Source organism: Pseudorca crassidens, chromosome 16 (assembly GCF_039906515.1).
Source record: "Pseudorca crassidens isolate mPseCra1 chromosome 16, mPseCra1.hap1, whole genome shotgun sequence".
Classification (NCBI taxonomy): domain Eukaryota; kingdom Metazoa; phylum Chordata; class Mammalia; order Artiodactyla; family Delphinidae; genus Pseudorca; species Pseudorca crassidens.
The window spans coordinates 12,333,821-12,352,083 of NC_090311.1; the positions used below are offsets into that span (position 1 = coordinate 12,333,821).

The following is an 18,263-nucleotide window of genomic DNA, read 5'->3' on the forward strand; positions in this document are numbered from 1 at the left end:
ACGGTTCCAGGCCCAGAGAATCAAAACCGTGTGCTGATTCAAAAAATATATGCCATTAATTAATATGAGGGAGCATTGTCTGAAATTAAATCATTCTAAGTGATTGGTCAAAACATTTCATTTAGTGCAGAATATATTGGGAAAATATGTGTAGGGAAGATGAAACAATTGTGGACACTGAAGTATATCAGAGACAATTTCTCAGTGACTGAAGTGATTCTTCACTTCACACTAATTGCACATCTGTAGAAATAAAGATTCATTATTCTCGTATAATACACTGCTTTTGCAGGGCTTCCCTGGTGGCGTAGTGGTTGAGAGTCTGCCTGCCGATGCAGGGCACACGGGTTCGTGCCCCCGTCCGGGAAGTTCCCACATGCCGCGGAGTGGCTGGGCCCGTGAGCCATGGCCGCTGAGCCTGCGCGTCCGGAGCCTGTGCTCCGCAACGGGAGAGGCCACAACAATGAGAGGCCCGCGTACCGCATAAAATTATATATATATATATATATACTGCTATTGCAGAGGAATCAAATAAATTATAATAGAGTTACATAATCTTTCTTCCTTGTCCCTCAAGACTCTCATACATAATCTCAAATTTGTAGTTAGATTTGTGAAACAGCATACGGAGAGTGGCATTTTTAAGTTTAAAATTTCTGGCCTCAGTGTACGGAAGAGTTAAGGAACTTTTTAAAAGTTCTTTAATAGCTCAAACACATTTATTTTTTAAGCCACTCTGCTGTCCCGGTTGTTTTCCTCGATTTTGAGGGTTTGGGTCGTGTGGGCTGAGGCTCAAGAGCAATCCTGCCAAGGGCCGCCCTGGGCACTCCCACCCGTTTATTATGGCGAAGCGGAGCTTCTACTGGCCCACTAGCTCCATGATCAAGCAAAAGCTGGGGCTGCAAGGCCCTCTGCAGTGCGAAACCCTGTAAATTGGGTGAGCGGGAGAAAAACACCGGTGACACGGGAAGCCTGGGGCACACCGACCGAGGAGCAGGCTTTACGCGCGGCTTCAGTCACCCGCTCATCTCCCCGTAGTCCTGGTAACCAAACTCTGAACGCGCGTGCGCAGCCAAACTCTCTTATCACGTGAGGCCGGGCCGGGGGCGGAGCCGACGAATGCTCCTCCTGACTGGTTGCCCAGTTCCTCTCCGCAGGGGACCAGCCGAGGCGGGGCGAACCTCTGCTGTACTGCGTTGGGGTGGCTCACAGCTCCCGCCCCTTTTCGTTTAGCTTTCTCGCGGCTGGTTCCTCGCACCACGTGCCCTCCTGGCCGCTCCCCCAGCTGCCCTTTCCAGCTGCCTGTTGGAAGCTGCTGTAAAATGTCGTGACGGGCGCTGCTGCTTTACGGCTGCCTCTCCCTAAGTGGAGCCCTGGAGCGCCCACCGCCGTCAGCCCTGTCTCTACGAGTCGGCCGGGCAAGATTGAGAGACCCGGTGCGCCGCTGCCCTCCCCGCCGCGCCCGTTCCGGCCCTCGGCGATGTGAGCTCGAGGAGGCTGCGGTGCCCCCCCGGCCTGGGGTTGAGACGGGCGGCAGGTGCCTGTGAGGCGGGCGGGTGCTGGGGGCCTGCAGGATGGAGGAAAGCATGGAAGAGGAGGAGGGGGGCAGCTACGAGGCGATGATGGACGACCAGAACCACAACAACTGGGAGGCCGCCGTGGACGGCTTCCGGCAGCCCCCCCCACCCCCTCCGCCCCCCTCTTCGATCCCAGCCCCTGCCCGAGAGCCTCCGGGGGGTCAGCTGCTGGCGATGCCTGCGGTCTCCGTGGACAGGAAAGGCCCCAAGGAGGGGCTCCCGATGGGGCCACCGCCGGAGCCGAATGGGGTGATCATGATGTTGAAGAGCTGCGACGCGGCTGCCGCCGTGGCCAAGGCGGCCCCCGCCGCCACCCCCACCTCCACCATCAACATCAACACCTCCACCTCCAAGTTCTGTGAGTACAACCTTTCGTCTGCAGCCTTGGCTTTTCTCCTTCCCACCCGGACGCCGAATCCTTCTCTCTCGGCCATCCCGCTTCCTTTGTTTCAGGCCTGGGTCTCTCCTCCCCTCCCCGCCTCCCTCCCCCGCCTCGTTTGGTGTCCGCGGCCGGCGCCGGAGCGGCCCTGGCTTCTTGTATTACCTGGCCTAAAAGAGCAGCCTGGTTACGCACACAGCCCCAAGTTCTCCTACAAACGCGAGCCGTATCATGACTGGCTATCTCTCAGCATCAGGAAGCTCTTTTCTTCTCCGTTCCCCCTTAAGTTTCACCCTCAACCGTGAAGGGAAAATAAGGCTGTCCGAGTTTCGTTAGGGAGAGGCCTTCAGTTTGTTTTTTGCAACCAGGGGAAAAAGAAATCTGGCCACTTGTGTTTCTGTGCTTTTAGCCAGTCTGCGTTAAACAAGTCAGGAATTAGAAAGTTGACCTATATCTACGCTTCGTTCTTTCCCTTCTCCAGTGCACGCCTTCTGCATCCCGATAGGGAAATGTATGAGTTGCTTCTTGAGTAACAGCAGCGCAGTGGGAGCTGCGACATCCGTTTTGAAGCTAATAATGTATAAAATTACTTTTTCAAAGTCTACACTCATAAGAATAAGCCATTCGGTATGTGTCCAAATCTAAGATTGTGTTCAATGTTGAACTTTTATGTTAGTGATCTGCCCTAACGCTCAACTGCAGGCAGAAAGATTTAAGACCAAAATCTGTTTTGTAACCGAAACTATCTCCAACCAAGGATGTATGCTTCCACAGCTAGGAAGAAAAGTGCGTTTGCTTTAAGTGGTATTTTTGGGGGCTGGTGATGGTGGAAATTGACTGTCATAGCGAGATTTTTCTCTCCTATTAATAACTGCAAGTTTTGAATGGCATCTGGTAAAGAACTGGAGATTTCATTTCTAGTTGCTAATTTTATCAAGCTGTACCAGTAATTGTCCAGTTAGCTGTGCAGAGAAAATATCTGCCTTGGTTCAGATGTATAGTCATAGTCTTACACATTTTTTTTTTTTTTTTGGAACAAGCACATAATCTTATTTATTTGCCTTCAAGATACTGCTTTAGTCAGAGACATTCATATGTAGGTATGGTTGGTAAGATTTGTCTACGATTTTTTCCGTATTATGGGTACATGAAAATAATGTTTATATTGTATAATTTGTGTGTTGAAGTCTATGTAGTGAAACCAGACCTGGGACACAGTGGCAGGGTGACTTATCTAAATGCTGAAGGAAGCTTGCTTTAGTGTTTCAACCAAGTTCATTTTAAGAGTTCAAAAAACAGCATATAGCTAAGAGCAAGAATTAGTGAAATTAGGAACAAAAGAAAGATTTGCCAAACCAAAAGATTGTTTTTTGAAATTAAGCTAAACGGACCTCCGATTTTTTAAATGCAAATACAATAAGTGATAACTGGGAAATAGGTACAAACATGAGGTGTTTAAAAGAAGAGTTTTATGAATTGCTATGGGTTTATAAATTTGAAAGCCTAGAGGAAATGTGTAAATTCTTAGAAAACTACAAACTATGAAAGTTGGTAACAGAAGAAGTAGATAGCTTGAGCTAATAAATATTTTTAAAATTTATTTTATTTTTATTTTTGGCTGCGTTGGGTCTTTGTTGCTGCGTGTGGGCTTTTCTCTTTGCGGCGAGCGGGGGCTACTCTTCGTTGCGGTGCGCGGGCTTCTCATTGCAGTGGGTTCTCTTGTTGCGGAGCACAGGCTCTAGGCGCGCAGGCTTCAGTACTTGTGGCACACGGGCTCAGTAGTTGTGGCTTGCGGGCTCTAGAGCTCAGGCTCAGTTGTTGTGGCGCATGGGCTTAGTTGCTCCACGGCATGTGGGATCTTCCCGGACCAGCGTTCGAATCCGTGTCCCCTGCATTGGCAGGCGGATTCTTAGACACTGCGCCACCAGGGAAGCCCGAGCTGACTAATAAATATCTAAAAACTGAAATAGTAAAACGTCCCCTTTCAAAAACTCTGGATGAAGATAATCTTATAATTGAGGTGCAATGAGCTTTTAAATAACAATTCCTTTTTAAAAAACAATTCCTTTTTAAAAGTTGTTCTGGGAAATAGGAAAAAGAGAGAGAGAGAGATGCCAAGCTCATTTTATGAAGTTAGTGAAATCTTGATTCCAAAACTAGGTAAAGTTTATATGAGAAAGTTATACATCTGTTTTCAGTTATTAGCATAAATGTAAAAATCCTACACAAAATACTAGCTCTTCAAACCCAACAATGTGTTAAAAGAATCTTGATCCATAGAGTTTGTTTTAGGAATGTAAGTGTGGTTCAACATCCATTTATCTGTTAATGTAATTTATCTTAGTAGACTAAAGGAGAGTATATGGGTTCATCATTCTCTCTACTTTTGTATATGTACTTGAAAATTCCCATTAAAAAGTTTAAAAAAAATAGACTAAAGGGAGAGAATTCATCATTATTTCGATACCATAAAATTATTTGATAAGATGCAGCACCCATATATGATAAAAACTCTTGGCAAGCTTGGAACGCAGGATAACTGAATGATGGTCATTACCAAAAACCTACAGCAAATAATAATACTTAACAGAGAAATTTCAGATACCTTTACTTTAAGGTCAGTAACAAGGGACTTCCCTGGTGGTCCAGTGGTTAAGACTAAGCGCTTCCACTGCAGTGGGCACGGGTTCAAACCCTGGTTGGGGAGCTAATCCTGCATGTGGCACGGCAAAAAAAATAAATAAAAAGATCAGTAACAAGATAAGGATGCCCTCTGTCATTGTTACTGTTTAACATAAGAAAGGTTCTGACGAACACTACAGGGGGAAAAATTATAAGTATAAGAAGGGATGCAATAAAACTCATTATTTGCAGGTAATATCACTTATCTAGAAGAACCATTAGAATCAAGAGAAGCTATTAGAACTAGTAAGAGTTTAGCAAGGTTACTGGACTTAAGATCACCCTACAAAAGTTAGTAGCATTTACTACACTAGCAATAACCAATTAGTAAAGGTAATCAAAAGTAAATATTGTAGGGCTTCCCTGATGGCACAATTGTTAAGAATCCGCCTGCCAATGCAGGGGACACGGGTTCAAGCCCTGGTCTGGGAAGATCCCACATGCTGTGGAGCAGCTAAGCCCGTGCACCACAACTACTGAGCCTGCACTCTAGAGCCCGCAAGCCACAACTACTGAGCCCACGCGCTGCAGCTACTGAAGCCCGCATGCCTAGAGCCTGTGCTCCACAACAAGAGAAGCCACCGCAATGAGAAGCCCGCGCACCGCAAGGAAGAGTAGCCCCCACTCAACGCAACTAGAGAAAGCCCGCGTGCTGCAACAAAGACCCAACACAGCCAAAAATAAATAAAATAAATAATTTTTTTTAAAAAGTAAATATTGTATACAATAATAGCAAGAAAACTATAGTCTCTAGGAATTACCCTAAGTACATAAGATCTTTAAGGAGAGAACTTTAATAAGGAGCTAGAAGAGGACCTAAATAAATGGGAAAACTTTCCATGCTTTTGGGGTTGGATTACTTATTGTTGTAAGGAAGTCAGTTTTCTCCATTATAATCTATAAATTTGATTAAACTGCCGTCAAAATTCCAGTTGGTTTGTCTGACAAACTCAATAACCTGATCTAAAATTTATATGGCAGGTGGGATGAAGTCTGTGAATAGCTAAATCAGTCTTAAAGTTTTGCTTTCGTGGGGGCTTGCCTTACCAGAGGTTAAGATACTGTTTCAAAACTATAGTAATAAAAACTAGTATAAGTGCAAGAACCTAAAAAATACACTGGGGGAACAAATTGGAGAGCAGAGACTTACCTATATGTTCAGGAACTTAAGATAAAGGTGGTATCATAAATCATCAGAGAAAGGAGTCATGTTGCTAGGAAGAGTGGGTTACTTTATGGAGAAAAACCTACCACCACAGATGGGATGAACTATGGATAATTAAAGATCTAAATGTGAAAGGAAAAGTTATAAAATTAATGGAAGACAATGTTGAAGAAGCTCTTTCCCTAGGGAAAGTTTTATCTCCTAAAACGTACAAAGGTGAAAAAGTAATGACTTTGATTATATAAAAATTAAAGGTTTTCATTCAGTGACAGACAGATGAAAGAATTAGGGAAGATATTTGCAGTGCCCAAAATTGCCAAGGGATTTAGCCTTGAATTTATTCAGCTTTTGTTTGTCCCCAAAAGCATTTTACCTTCATTTTCTAAGGATATTTTTGCTGGATATAGAATTCTAGATTGATAATCTTGTTTTGTTTTTCCTTTCAATACTTTAAAGATGTCTTTCTGTTGTCTTCTGGCCTGCATTATTTCTTTTAATAAATGTCTGAATATTCGAATCTTTGTTCCTCTCTAGTAATGTGTCCTTTTTTTCTGGCTGCTTTTAAGATTTTCACTTTATCTTTCACTAAATCAAATTTAATTTGATTGTGATATTCCTTGTGGTAGAGTTTTCTGTAGGCTTATTCTTGTTAGTGTCCTTTGAGCTTCTTGGATTTGTGGGGTTCTAGAATTTGTCAAATCTGGAACATTATCATTCATTTTATATTTTTTCAGAATTACTGCCCCATGCCCCTCAGTTGCATATATGTTACGCCACTTGTTATTGTACACTAAATCACTGAGGCTCTGTTCATTATCTTTTTCAGCTTTTTCACCCCCCTCTGCTTCAGTTTAGATAGTTTCCATTGCTGTGTTGTCTCTGGTGTCTAATCTGTTGTTAATTCAGCAAGAGTTCCAACTGTTTTTAACATAGACTGTCATTGAGTCCAGGTTTCAGTCAGTTAACTGAGCAAATTGTTATAACCATATCTGGTTTCTTGAGATACTGCAGTGAATGAAGAATCTTCAGTAAGTGTATTCCTTTTGATAACTTAAGTCTTAACCTAAAGTTATGTTTCAGTCTTTAGAATTCTTAATGTCTTCTGAGAGTCCACAGTGGTGTACCTCAGAGATATTATGGGTTCTGTTCTAGACCACTGCAGTAAAGTGAATATCACAAAAAAGTGAATCACACGAATTTTTTCATTTCCCAGTGCGTATAAAAGCTATGTTTACAGTATAGTATAGTCTGTTAAGTGTGCAATAGCATTATGCCTAAAAAAAAAATTGAACATATCTTAATTGAAAAATACTTTATTGCCAAAAAATGCTAAATATCATCTGAGCCTTTAGCAAATCATAATCTTTTCGCTGGTAGAGGGTTTGAAATATTGCGAGAATTACCAAAATGTGACAGATGCAAAGTGAGCAAATGCTGTTGGAAAAATGGCGCCGATAGACTTGCTAGACTCAGAGTTGCCACAAAACTTCACTTTGTAAAAAGCGCAGTATCTGCAGAGTACAATAAAATGAGGTATGCCTGTAGTTCTTTAGGAATGAAGGCTGGCTCCTGTTTGTTTAGATTTGGTGCTTCTTCCCCTGGGAAATTTGATTTATAATAGATGGAGGTTTAGAGGCGGTGAGAGCTGCTTGGAGTAAGGCATGAGGAGAATCTGCATTCCCTTGCAAGGCTCCAGTCAGTATTACAGCAAGGGAGCAGGGGCTTCAGTCAAGTAAAGATTAGCCTCATATTGGGTGGGAGGGGTGCTTCTCAGGTAGGGAAGGCTCAGTGAGTTTTGTGAGGTCAGGGTTCTCAGATTGATCAAACTCCACCCCATTTCAGGCCTCAGGGTCTTATCATTTCACAATCAGTGCCCTAACTTTTACTTAAGAGATTATTTTTATGTGGTAATTCTGTAACTTGCAGAATCACTGTTTGATTTTTGGCTGTATCAACCCTATACCTATAAGAATTAAGAGGTTCTTTTATGCATTCATGGATGCTCTTTGGTCCTCTGTTTATTGAGTTAATCATTTTCTTAAAGCTTTCACCTGTCCTCAGAATCAGCCCACTCCACAGTCCTTGTCTTTCTTATTTCCATCATAATGCACTTAGCAGTCTGCCATGCTGTTTTCTTCAAGAAGAACTTTATTCCAGGTATCTACAGGTGGTAAGTAATTCTTTGCTGCTACATGCCATGTACTATTAGTATTATGTTATCTAATGGTGGCAATGTCATCATTGCCTTTAAATCCAACTAGATTGGAAAACCAAAGCCAGGTTCCTAGCTTTTAAGAGTCTGTGTCCTGTAACTACTCTGGTACCAAATACTTTAATCAGTCAGTTCAGTGCAAGAAAATACTCTAGGTATCTAAAGCAACAGGAGATCTAATAGCAGAAATTGGGTCCATTGTAAATTGTCGGAAAGGTCAGAGGTATGAAGTCAGTGAGGCTGCTCGCCTAAAGCTGCATTCCAGAGGACAGGCTGCTGCTTCTGCTGCCACCACCGCCATTCTTACATCATCACACTTGCCTCCCTCATCCTTGAAGTTGGTGACCAGACACTGGAACTTGGAGTTCGGCTGCCACAAATTCTGACGTCTCTAACCTTACTTGCCAGAACCACCAGCAGCAATAATCTGTCCTTTGCCTCCCTTTGGCCTTCCAAATCTCATTCAAATGTATCTCATTGATGGAATGTAATTTGGGAAGTGTAATCACTTAGTTCAGTTTTTCATTGCACATTAGTCAGCTTGATAATTACCCTCAAATTTCAGGAGCTTATGGACCAACAAAGGCTTATTTCTTGCTCATGTTGTGTTAGTGGCTGACGGTTGTGGCTTTTCACATGTCATCTCATTCTGAAGCGCAGCTCTTTTCTGGGTCCTGTCACTCTTGGCAGAGACAAAGAGAAGAGAGTGGACAGCAACACACAATGGCTTTTAAAGCCTCTGCTCAGATGTAGCATATGTCACATCTGTTTATATTCCAGATATATTAAACAGGCTAGAATGGTTCCCTGTCTGAATGTGTTGGGGCAGGTGGGACTGGAGCATGAGGATAAAAGGCACTGAATGGCTAGATGGAAGGGGGGTGGGGTGGGATCTTGCCTTGACTGATGGTACTGTGCCATGATCTCAGGATAATTATGAATCCACTGCACCAAAAGCTTCTCCAGATGAATAAAAGCTTCACAGTATTTTTTAATTGAACTCAATGAAATTATTCTTTTCTTTAAATTAATGACTCAGAAGTATGTTAAAATTGACTTGAATTTAGTGAAAGTGTTAACTGACTTTAGTAAATCCTAAATAAAGTTGCTCTACTTGATCAGGTCCTACCTGCGTTTCCAGATTGGTTGATTCTTTTACAAGTGAATCAGTTAATGTATTCAGGCCTTAAAATATGCACTGTTCGCAGCATCCGTGGTGGTTATTTGGTATCTTCTTGCCTTCCAGCTTAGTGGAGTTGTGCTGCAGCAAGCATCACTGTGGTATCGATCGATTGTCCAAATTTCAGGATCTCATTGGGGATCTTGTCTTGCCGTTTTTTGACATGAATTGCACAAAGTGACAGTGATGAAACTGTAAGAGAAAGCCATTGTAATGTTTATATAAGGCCCAGTCCCAAATCCCTAAAGAAAATGAATGCTGTTCACTTTCTCTTTAAACTGTAACTCTGTAAGCCGCAGACCATATATAATCACGTTGTGAACTGTTAAATGCTATATAAAAAATGATTGTGGATATTCTTTTATAATATGCCTTGGCAGGGAAAACTGGCCTTCCATTTTTCTTCCTACTTTTGTAGTTGTTTGCCTATTAACCTCTGTAGTTAAGAGTATAGATAAGTAGGGCTTCCCTGGTGGCGCAGTGGTTGAGAGTCCGCCTGCCGATTCAGGGGACACGGGTTCGTGCCCCGGTCCGGGAAGATCCCACGTGCCGCGGAGCAGCTGGGCCCGTGAGCCATGGCCGCTGAGCCTGCGCATCCGGAGCCTGTGCTCTGCAATGGGAGAGGCCACAGTAGTGAGAGGCCCGTGTACCGGAAAAAAAAAAAAAAAAGAGAGTATAGATAAGTAATTTGTAGTTGCAGGTGTGCTGACTAGAATGGCATTTTATCCAAACAGATATTTATTTATCGTCTTCTGTATGCCAAGGTAATATTTTAGCCTCTGGTGATGAATGAGACAGAGTTTAGTGTGGTGGTTGATGGACAGATGATTGTGATACATTATAATTAAGTTCTGTGGTAATTTTGTATGTACATGGTAGCATAGAGGGAAAAAGAATCTTTGAAAATGAATAAAAGTTTGTTAGGAGGACTGAGGTGGCAGGGTTGGGCTTGAAGAGACTTCCTTTGCAGAGGGAGAAGCCTGTGTGAAGACCCAGAGTTGAAATTATTGTAGGAACATAGGGTGTGAGGAGGGAGTGGCACAAATTAAACCTAGATCGATAGAAAGGTCTAGATGCGAAGGGCATGCTAGGTTAGAGATGGGATTTTCTTCTTCAGGAATAGGGGCTGCTGAAGTATATTAAGGGAGTCAACTTGGTAAAATTTGTCTTAGCATGTTAATATAGATTAGAAAGGAGAGAGAATGGAGGCAGAGACTGGTTAGGGGTTTTAATTATTGTAGTCTAGGCAAGAGATGACAGCCTGAACAAATAAAGCATTGGAAGAGAGGTGGTTTCCGACTTTGGAAACATTTCGGGACTACAGTCTGTAAAATTTGGGTGGGAAGAAGGGAGGATAAGGATATGGTAGGCGTATAGGTAGGGGTGTGTGTGTGTCTTTTTTAAGTTGTCTGTGGAACATTTGGGTGGAGAGGTCCAGTAGGCAGTGGGTAAGCTGAGCTTTCTCATTTCATGCACTTTTGAATATTGGAAGTGCTGAAACAAAAATTTAGTTTCACCAGATTTGTTTTTACCTTTCTGAGGATTTGAGTTTCACCAAACTCTTTGGTCTTAGAACAAAACAGCACAGAACTTTGCTTTTATATAGGCTTATACTTTAAAAACTTAAACTGTATGAAAAGATATATAATGAAAATCAGTGATTCCTTCCTTTGTTCCTTCCCATTCCTGGACCTGTGACCCAGAGTCAATTATTTTTAATTCATTTAGTTGTCTTGTATTTATCCACACATTTCAATGTGTTAATATTGTTATTAATTAATTAGTTAGTTTTATATTACCTGTTGACCTGTTATTTCCACAACGTTTTAGTTCTCTTATACCTCTACACACCTTACCTCTTTAATTCTTTAAATAACACAATTTTTGGTTCAAAATAAACCCTATTTACATTACAACTAAATAATCACTGAAGGGCCAGGAGTGTACTCAGATTACATTTTCTTTCACATCAAACTCTGCTATTAAGTTGCCTTGTTTATACTTGCATAGTTTTTGAAAAACTGATTCTTAAAGTTTTTCAACATCTTTATCACATCCACCATATACCTGTCACTGGTGTTTTTGAAATGCTCAGTTAATCAGTATTTCCTTTCTGTCTGCTTGTGGAGCTGTTAATCTTCTTGTTCCTGTTTATTTCTTAGGGCCCACAGTTGCCACTCATGGACTTCCCAACAGGTGGAATGATTGTTACTTGATGTCTTCCTTTTTATTTATTTATTTATTAAAAGTTTTGTTAAAAGTTGAAATATAGTTGATGTACAGTATTATGTTAGCTTCAGGTGTACTGCATAGTGATTTGAGATTTGCATATATCATGAAATGTTCATCACAATAAGTCTAGTAACCGTCTCTCCCCATACAAAGTTATTACAATATTATTGACCACGTATCTTAAGCTGTATATATGGTACAACATATATACATATGTGATTGTTTTCAGTTGATGATCTCTTAGGTTTGAATGCCTTCTAACAACGATACATTTTTATTCCCCCCGTCATGTTGAATGTTTCTGATGTTGTATTTTCCATCTTTTTGTTTTGTATATCCCTTAACTATTTATTGTGGTTTTAGATGATTTTACTACTTTTGTCTTTTAACCTTCCTACTAACTTTATAAGTGGCTGACCTACTACCTTTACTATATGTTCGTCTTTACTAGTGAAATTTTTCCTTTCATAATTTTCATATTTTGAGTTGTGGCCTTTTCTGCTTAGAGAACCCCTTTATCATTTCTTGTAAAGCTGGTTTAGTGGCGCTGACCTCTTAGCTTTTGCTTGTCTGTAAAACTCTTTATCTTGCCTTCGAATCTGAATGATAACCTTGTCAGGTAGAGTATTTTTGGTTTTAAGTTTTTTCTTTCATCACTTTGCAAATATCATGCCATTCACTTCTGGCTTGCAAAGTTTCTGCTGAGAAGTCAGCTGTGAGTCTTTATGGGAGTTCCCTTGTATGTAACTAGTTGCTTTTCTCTTCTGCTTTTAAGATTCTTTCTTTAATTTTGCAATTTTAATTATTATGTGTCTTAGCTTGGACTTCTTTCAGTTCAACTTGTTTGGGAGTCTCTGTGCTTCTTGGAATTGGATGTCTGTTTCCTTCCCCAGGATAGGGAAGTTTTTAGCTACTGTTTCTTCAAACAAGTTCTTTGCGCCTTTCTTCTCCTTCTGAGACCCTGTAAAGTTAGTATGCTTGATGTCGTACCAGAGGTCTCTTAAACTATCCTCATTTTTAAAAATTATTTTTTCTCTTTTTCTGTTCAACTTGGGTGATTTCTACTACTGTCTTCCAGATCACAGTCTGTTACTCTGTGTCATCTAATCTGTTGATTCCTTCTAGTGTAATTTTAATTTTAGTTAGTTGTATTCTTCAGCTCTATTTGGTTCTCAGTATTTTCCAGCTCTTTGTTGAAATTCTCACCATGTTCATCCATTCTTCTGGGCTAGGGAGCATCTTTATGATCATTACCTTGATCTCTTTGTTGAGTAGATTGCCTGTCTCCACTTCGTTTAGTTCTTTTTCTGAGGTTTTGTCTTGTTTCTTTGTTTGGGACATGTTCCTCTGTCTGCTCATTTTGCCCAGTTTTCTGTGTTAGGTTGGTTACATTTCTCAATTTTAGAGAAGTGGCCTTATGTAGGAGACATCCAGTGGGTCCCAGTAGCACACTCCCTTCTGGTCACCAGAGCTATATGCTCACGGGGTGCCCCCGTAGGGCTGCCTGTGCCCTTCTTTTATGGCAGGACTGCTATGGTGGGTGTGCTGGTAGGCGGGGCTGGCCCCCAGCCTGACTGTGAGGCCCTGCCTCATGCAGTGGCTGCCGGGCTGCTGGAGGGCAAGGTAGGCTTCCCAGCTGTCTGCCTGGCCCTGGGGCTGGGGCTGGCCTGTTGGTGGGCGGGTAAGCCCCCAGTGCTAATAAGCTAGGGGGAGGATTCCAAAACGTCACTTGCCAGTGCTGTGTTATCTTGGTAGAACGAACTGCCCAAAATGGCTACTGCCAGCATCTCCATCCCCAGGGGCAGTTCCAGTTGCCTCCTGAGGAGGCTCTCCAGGATCAGCACATGGGTCTCACCCAGGCTGCTTTCAATTTACTGCCTCTGTGCTGAGATTTGAAGTGTGTGAGATTTAACGTATGCCCTTTAAGAGCAGAGTCTGTTTCCTACAGCTCTCTGGCTCTCCTGGACATAAGCCCTGCTGGTTTTCAAAGTCAGATGTTCTGGGGGCTCATCTTTCTGATGCAGGAACCCTGGGCAGGGGAGCCTGATGTGGGGCTCAGAAAGAATCCTCACTCCTTGGGGAGAACCTCTTTGATTGTGATATTCCTCCCATTCGTGGATCGCTGACCTGGAGTTGTGAGTCCTGACAATACCGCGTCTCACCCCCTCTTACTCAGCTCATTGTGGTTCCTTGTTTAGGTATGCAGTTGTGGAATATCTTTTCTGCTAGTTTTTAGGCCGTTGTCATAGATAGTTGCTCTGTAAGTAGCTGTAATTTTGGTGTATCCATGGGAGGAGGAGTGAGTTCAGGGTTTTCCTACTCTGCCGTCTTGGCCACCTCACTTCATGTCTTTCTTTTTACTGGTGTGTTCCCATGTATGTGTGTGTATGTACAGAACATATCTGCTGGCAGTCTGTTGGGAAAATGTGTATGGATAATAATATCAGGTCTTGAATATATAAAAATGCTCACTTGATTGACTGTTTGGGTATAGAATTCTTACCTAAATGATTTTTTTTTTAATTTTATTTATTTTTGGCTGCATTGGGTCTTCGTTGCTGTGCATTGCAGCGAGTGGGGACCACTCTTCACTGCGGTGCGCAGGCCTCTCACTGCGTTGGCTTCTCTTGTTGTGGAGCACTGGCTCTAGGCACGCAGGCTTCAGTAGTTGTGGGACATGGGCTCAGTAGTTGTAGCTCCCGGGCTCCAGAGCGCAGGCTCACTAGTTGCAGCGTACGGGCTTAGTTGCTCTGCAGCATGTGGAATCCTCCTGGACCAGGGCTCGAACCCGTGTCCCCTGCATTGGCAGGCAGATTCTTAATTGCTGCGCTACCAGGGGAGCCCCCTAAGTAATTTTTAGTGTTGCTTCATTGACTTTAAGCTTGCAGTGTTACAGTGGAGAATTCAGGTGCCATTTTATTCTTGTTATTTTGCGTGTGGTCTTTTTTTCCCTTTGGAAAATTATTGGGATGTTTTCTTAGGTAAATGAGTCAGTGTTTTTCTCCCTTTACATTTTCTCTCTTCTCCCTTTTCTCTGGAATTATTGGTAGTCAAATGTTGAATTTCCTGTTTTGATCTTCTAAGTCGGTTAACTATTTTTTAGTATATTCTATTTCTCTTAATGTTCTAGGAGAGTTTCTAGGTGTTTACTTTTTTCTTTTCGATTTTTTTATGATAAAGGCATTTATGATGAGATAAATGCTTTTATTTATTTATTTATTCATTTATTTATGGCTGTGTTGGGTCTTCATTGCTGCATGCGGGGTTTCTCTAGTTGCAGCGAGCAGGGGCTACTCTTTGTTGTGGTGTGCAGGCTTCTCATTGCGCTGGCTTCTCCCGCTTCAGAGCATGGGCTCTGTGATGCGCGGACTTCAGTAGTTGTAGCACATGGGTTTGGCTGCTCTGTGGCATGTAGGATCTTCCTGAACCAGGGCTCGAACCCGTGTCTCCTGCATTGGTAGACGGATTCCCAACCACTGCGCCACCAGGGAAGCCCTTCTTTTGGATTTTTAACAATGGCTATATTTTTAATTTTAAGAGCATTTGGAATTCTCCTTTTTCATTACTATTACTAATTTTTATCTTCTCAACATAGTAATTATAGGGTTTTTAAAAAAGTTTTCTTTTGTTCTTTTAGTTCTTTGCTTTTATCTTTGCAGTTTTTGTTTGTTTTGATCTCTGATGTCTGAGACTTTGCAAATATTCGTGATCCTTAGCTGTCTATTCGTATTTAAAAGTGAAAAAGGCTAATTGGTAGTTCAGTGTTTACAAGGGACCTTGCCAAGTGTAAGTGTTGGGCTTCACTTCGGGTTAATTGGATGCAAAGCTGCTATTCTTGGGGAACTGCCAAATAGTATGTGAATGTCTTTTCTCTGGGGCTGTTCCGTTTCTCTAGGGAAGGATCTTCTTCCTTTCTGGGAGAATGGTAGGGTTGGGTAGGTGGGGCAGGAAGTAAAGACACTTCTCCTGGCCGATGGCATTCTAGAATTAAAGAAAAGGAGCAGGGTTAGATGTTTGAACATTTCTTATTTTGACTTTTGACTTTACTTAAATCTGCCAGCCCTGTGCTTCCCACACACCCACACACCCACCCGCCATGTATCTGTCCTGGAGTCCCAAGCTTTTACCTTTCAGTTTCTGTGCAGGATAACTCTTCTCTTTTTTACAGTTTAGTCTACAGACTTGCAACCAATCTTCACCCTTCCCACTCCAGCCACCAGCTCTCTGCCTCTAAATCTCGCTCATTGTATCCTGTCCTTAGGTCCTGAATTTCTCAGGGTCCTGCAGGGCAGGATTAGCTCACTATTGGTGTTTCCACCTCAGCACACACTGCCTTATGCTGCTACTTCAGAGTTACTTTCCTGGTCTTAATGCCATGGAGAGTTTGACTTGTTTAAATCTTGCAGGAAAAACAGAATTTTAAAACTACGGCAGATGTGCAGTTAGCATGGTTTGCACATAATGTAATCACAATTGAGCAGATACTTTCTATTTGAATATTGTGAGATTCTGGATTAGTTGGAGTTGGAGCCATAATGGATGTTTTAATAGCACTTGACCTTTTCATATATGTACTTTCATAACATGTTCATAGTGAGAACTGTGTCACAGGCTCAAATGTGATGTTGTAATTGTAGAATAATGTTGTGCAGTAACTATTCTAAAGTAATGTATTGATAGATTTCAATCTTGCTGGTAGGTCACTGCAGCTACTTTCTAAGATAGTAGTGATGAAGGAAGTTTCTACTGTTCTGTTTTTTCCTCAATTTGAGAAATGTGTCATTTCTAAGCAGTAAAACAACAGTGGAGTGTGTTTTCTATACAAGTTTTACAGTGTTTGGGGGAAAGAAACATGTCATTTGAAACAAGGCAAAGCAGGTTATATGGTTTCATATAGTTAGTATGTTATAAGCCTTATCTGGACCAAAATGTTATCTAGTTATTTGTTTATATAAATGTAACTTACCCTAAACCCCAAACCCTATAACTTAGAAACTTCCCAAACACGTGCAATTTAGAACTTAAAACTTAGAAACTCCCCATAGAGCATATAACTTTTAAAAGTTTTTAGCTTACTTCAGAAACAGTTGCTTCATTAGGACTTGACATTAGCTATATCATCTTTTACTGGCGAGTCAAAATATACCCGAGTAGCTGGCACAGCTTTTGTTTTTTTCCCCCTAATATGGAAAAGGATCTTTAAAGGATTTGGTCACCTCTATTACTATTTTTTTCCCAACTTGGCAGTTCTCTTAGGAGCAGCTAAGTGTTACTTTTTCCTTTGCCAGGATCAAATTATTTTCCTTTTGAGAGAAATAAGTAACAGGGATTTTGTTTTTTTTAAATAAAGAGTAAAACTCCATTTATTTGTTAGACTACACAGCCTTGTTCTGATTCTGATTCTCTTCCACTCTGACTGATCTTTTTCTTTATTCCCAAAGGCTTCTCCCCATTCTGCAGGCTTTGTTCTTGGCCTTCAGCTTCTCTCTGTCCATTACTTGAAAGATTTCAGACATCCCCTTGTGCTGGAGGAAGAATAATATTCTACCAGGTGGTAATGTTTTGGACCACACAGATTTACAAGATTGTTATGGGCTTGCTGTGACAACAAGAAGTCGTAATTTTTCTCCCTAGCCAGAGTTAAAAGGAAGGCCTAGAGCTTTTTTCTACTAGTCCATCTGTCAGATTATCTAACTGTAATTAGTTGCAATTAATCTGAAAGGTCACTATGTTTGAGACACAATTTAGCCTGTTTAATTGGGCTTAATCATTTATTTCATAATTGCCAATACTGTATTCTTCTTAAGGAGCCAGTTCTTAATGAAAGTGGCCTTTTTGGTGGGGAGAAGGGACATGGAAGAGTAGAACTTTAATGCTTTTTGGACATAAAACAGTTCCTAGCTGCCCTTTAAATTTTTTTCTGTGCTACATTTACACCTTTGACTCTCCAGTTCGAGTTTTTCGGAACCAACAACCACGTGCTAGCAATGGAGAACAGAGGAGCACCTGTGACCCTTGGCTGTCCTGAGCTTGAATAGGAGCATTAGGCAGTGGTTCTCAAAGTAGCCGGCATAAGAATCACCTGGAGGGGGCTTCCCTGGTAGCGCAGTGGTTGAGAGTCCGCCTGCTGATGAAGTGGGACATGGGTTCGTGCCCCGGTCCGGGAAGATCCCACATGCCACGGGGCGGCTGGGCCTGTGAGCTATGGCCGCTGAGCCTGCGCGTCCGGAGCCTGTGCTCCGCAACGGGAGAGGCCTGCGTACAGCAAAAAAAAAAAAAAAAAAAGAATCACCTGGAAGGCTCAAATGGATTTCTGTATCATGTGTTACACGCTCCCCACTTTTCTGACTCCCTAAGTCTGGGTTGGGGCCTGGCAGGTTGCATTTACATTAAGTTAACAAGTTTCCAGGTGATGCTGATGCTGCTCTGGTATCAGATTTTGAGAGCCACTGATAGTAGGTAGTGGCCAGTCTTTGCAGTAGACCAAGAATGAATTAATAATACCTGCTATAGTTTCTGAATATATCCTCCCCTTACAAACAAATAACAAGAAAAAAAACTCAAAAGGAATATCTGGTAGGGCTTACCTGGTTTGCTTTAGCCTGTGTGAAACCAAATGCACTTCAATTTTTAATTCCAGAGCTACTAATAAGTAGTATGCCTTGGACTTTTTATATTAAACATTTATTTTGACTTCCATTAAATTAATTTACTTCACATACATTATTGAATACCTATCATATGATAGTTTGGAGCTGGGGCTCTAGCGCTGAATTCCTTCTCCAAGGGGCTTATGTGTAGTTTGAGGAAGATTGATAATAAACACATAATGTGTC

General features: G+C 41.8%; 1 protein-coding gene across 3 annotated transcripts in view; it reads left to right on the top strand.

The window, feature by feature from the left end:
- Window positions 1–1,226: 1,226 nt before the first annotated feature.
- CACUL1 (CDK2 associated cullin domain 1) overlaps window positions 1,227–18,263 on the top strand; it is a 73,899-nt gene continuing 56,862 nt past the window's right edge. Inside the window, exon 1 of one of the 3 annotated variants that reach the window (XM_067709265.1) lies at window positions 1,227–1,935. In XM_067709265.1, the coding sequence (XP_067565366.1) occupies window positions 1,575–1,935 (361 nt within the window). In that variant the 5' untranslated portion in view covers window positions 1,227–1,574. The remainder of the gene's footprint in view (window positions 1,936–18,263) is intronic. The other 2 variants (XM_067709267.1, XM_067709266.1) reach the window with 2 other exon arrangements.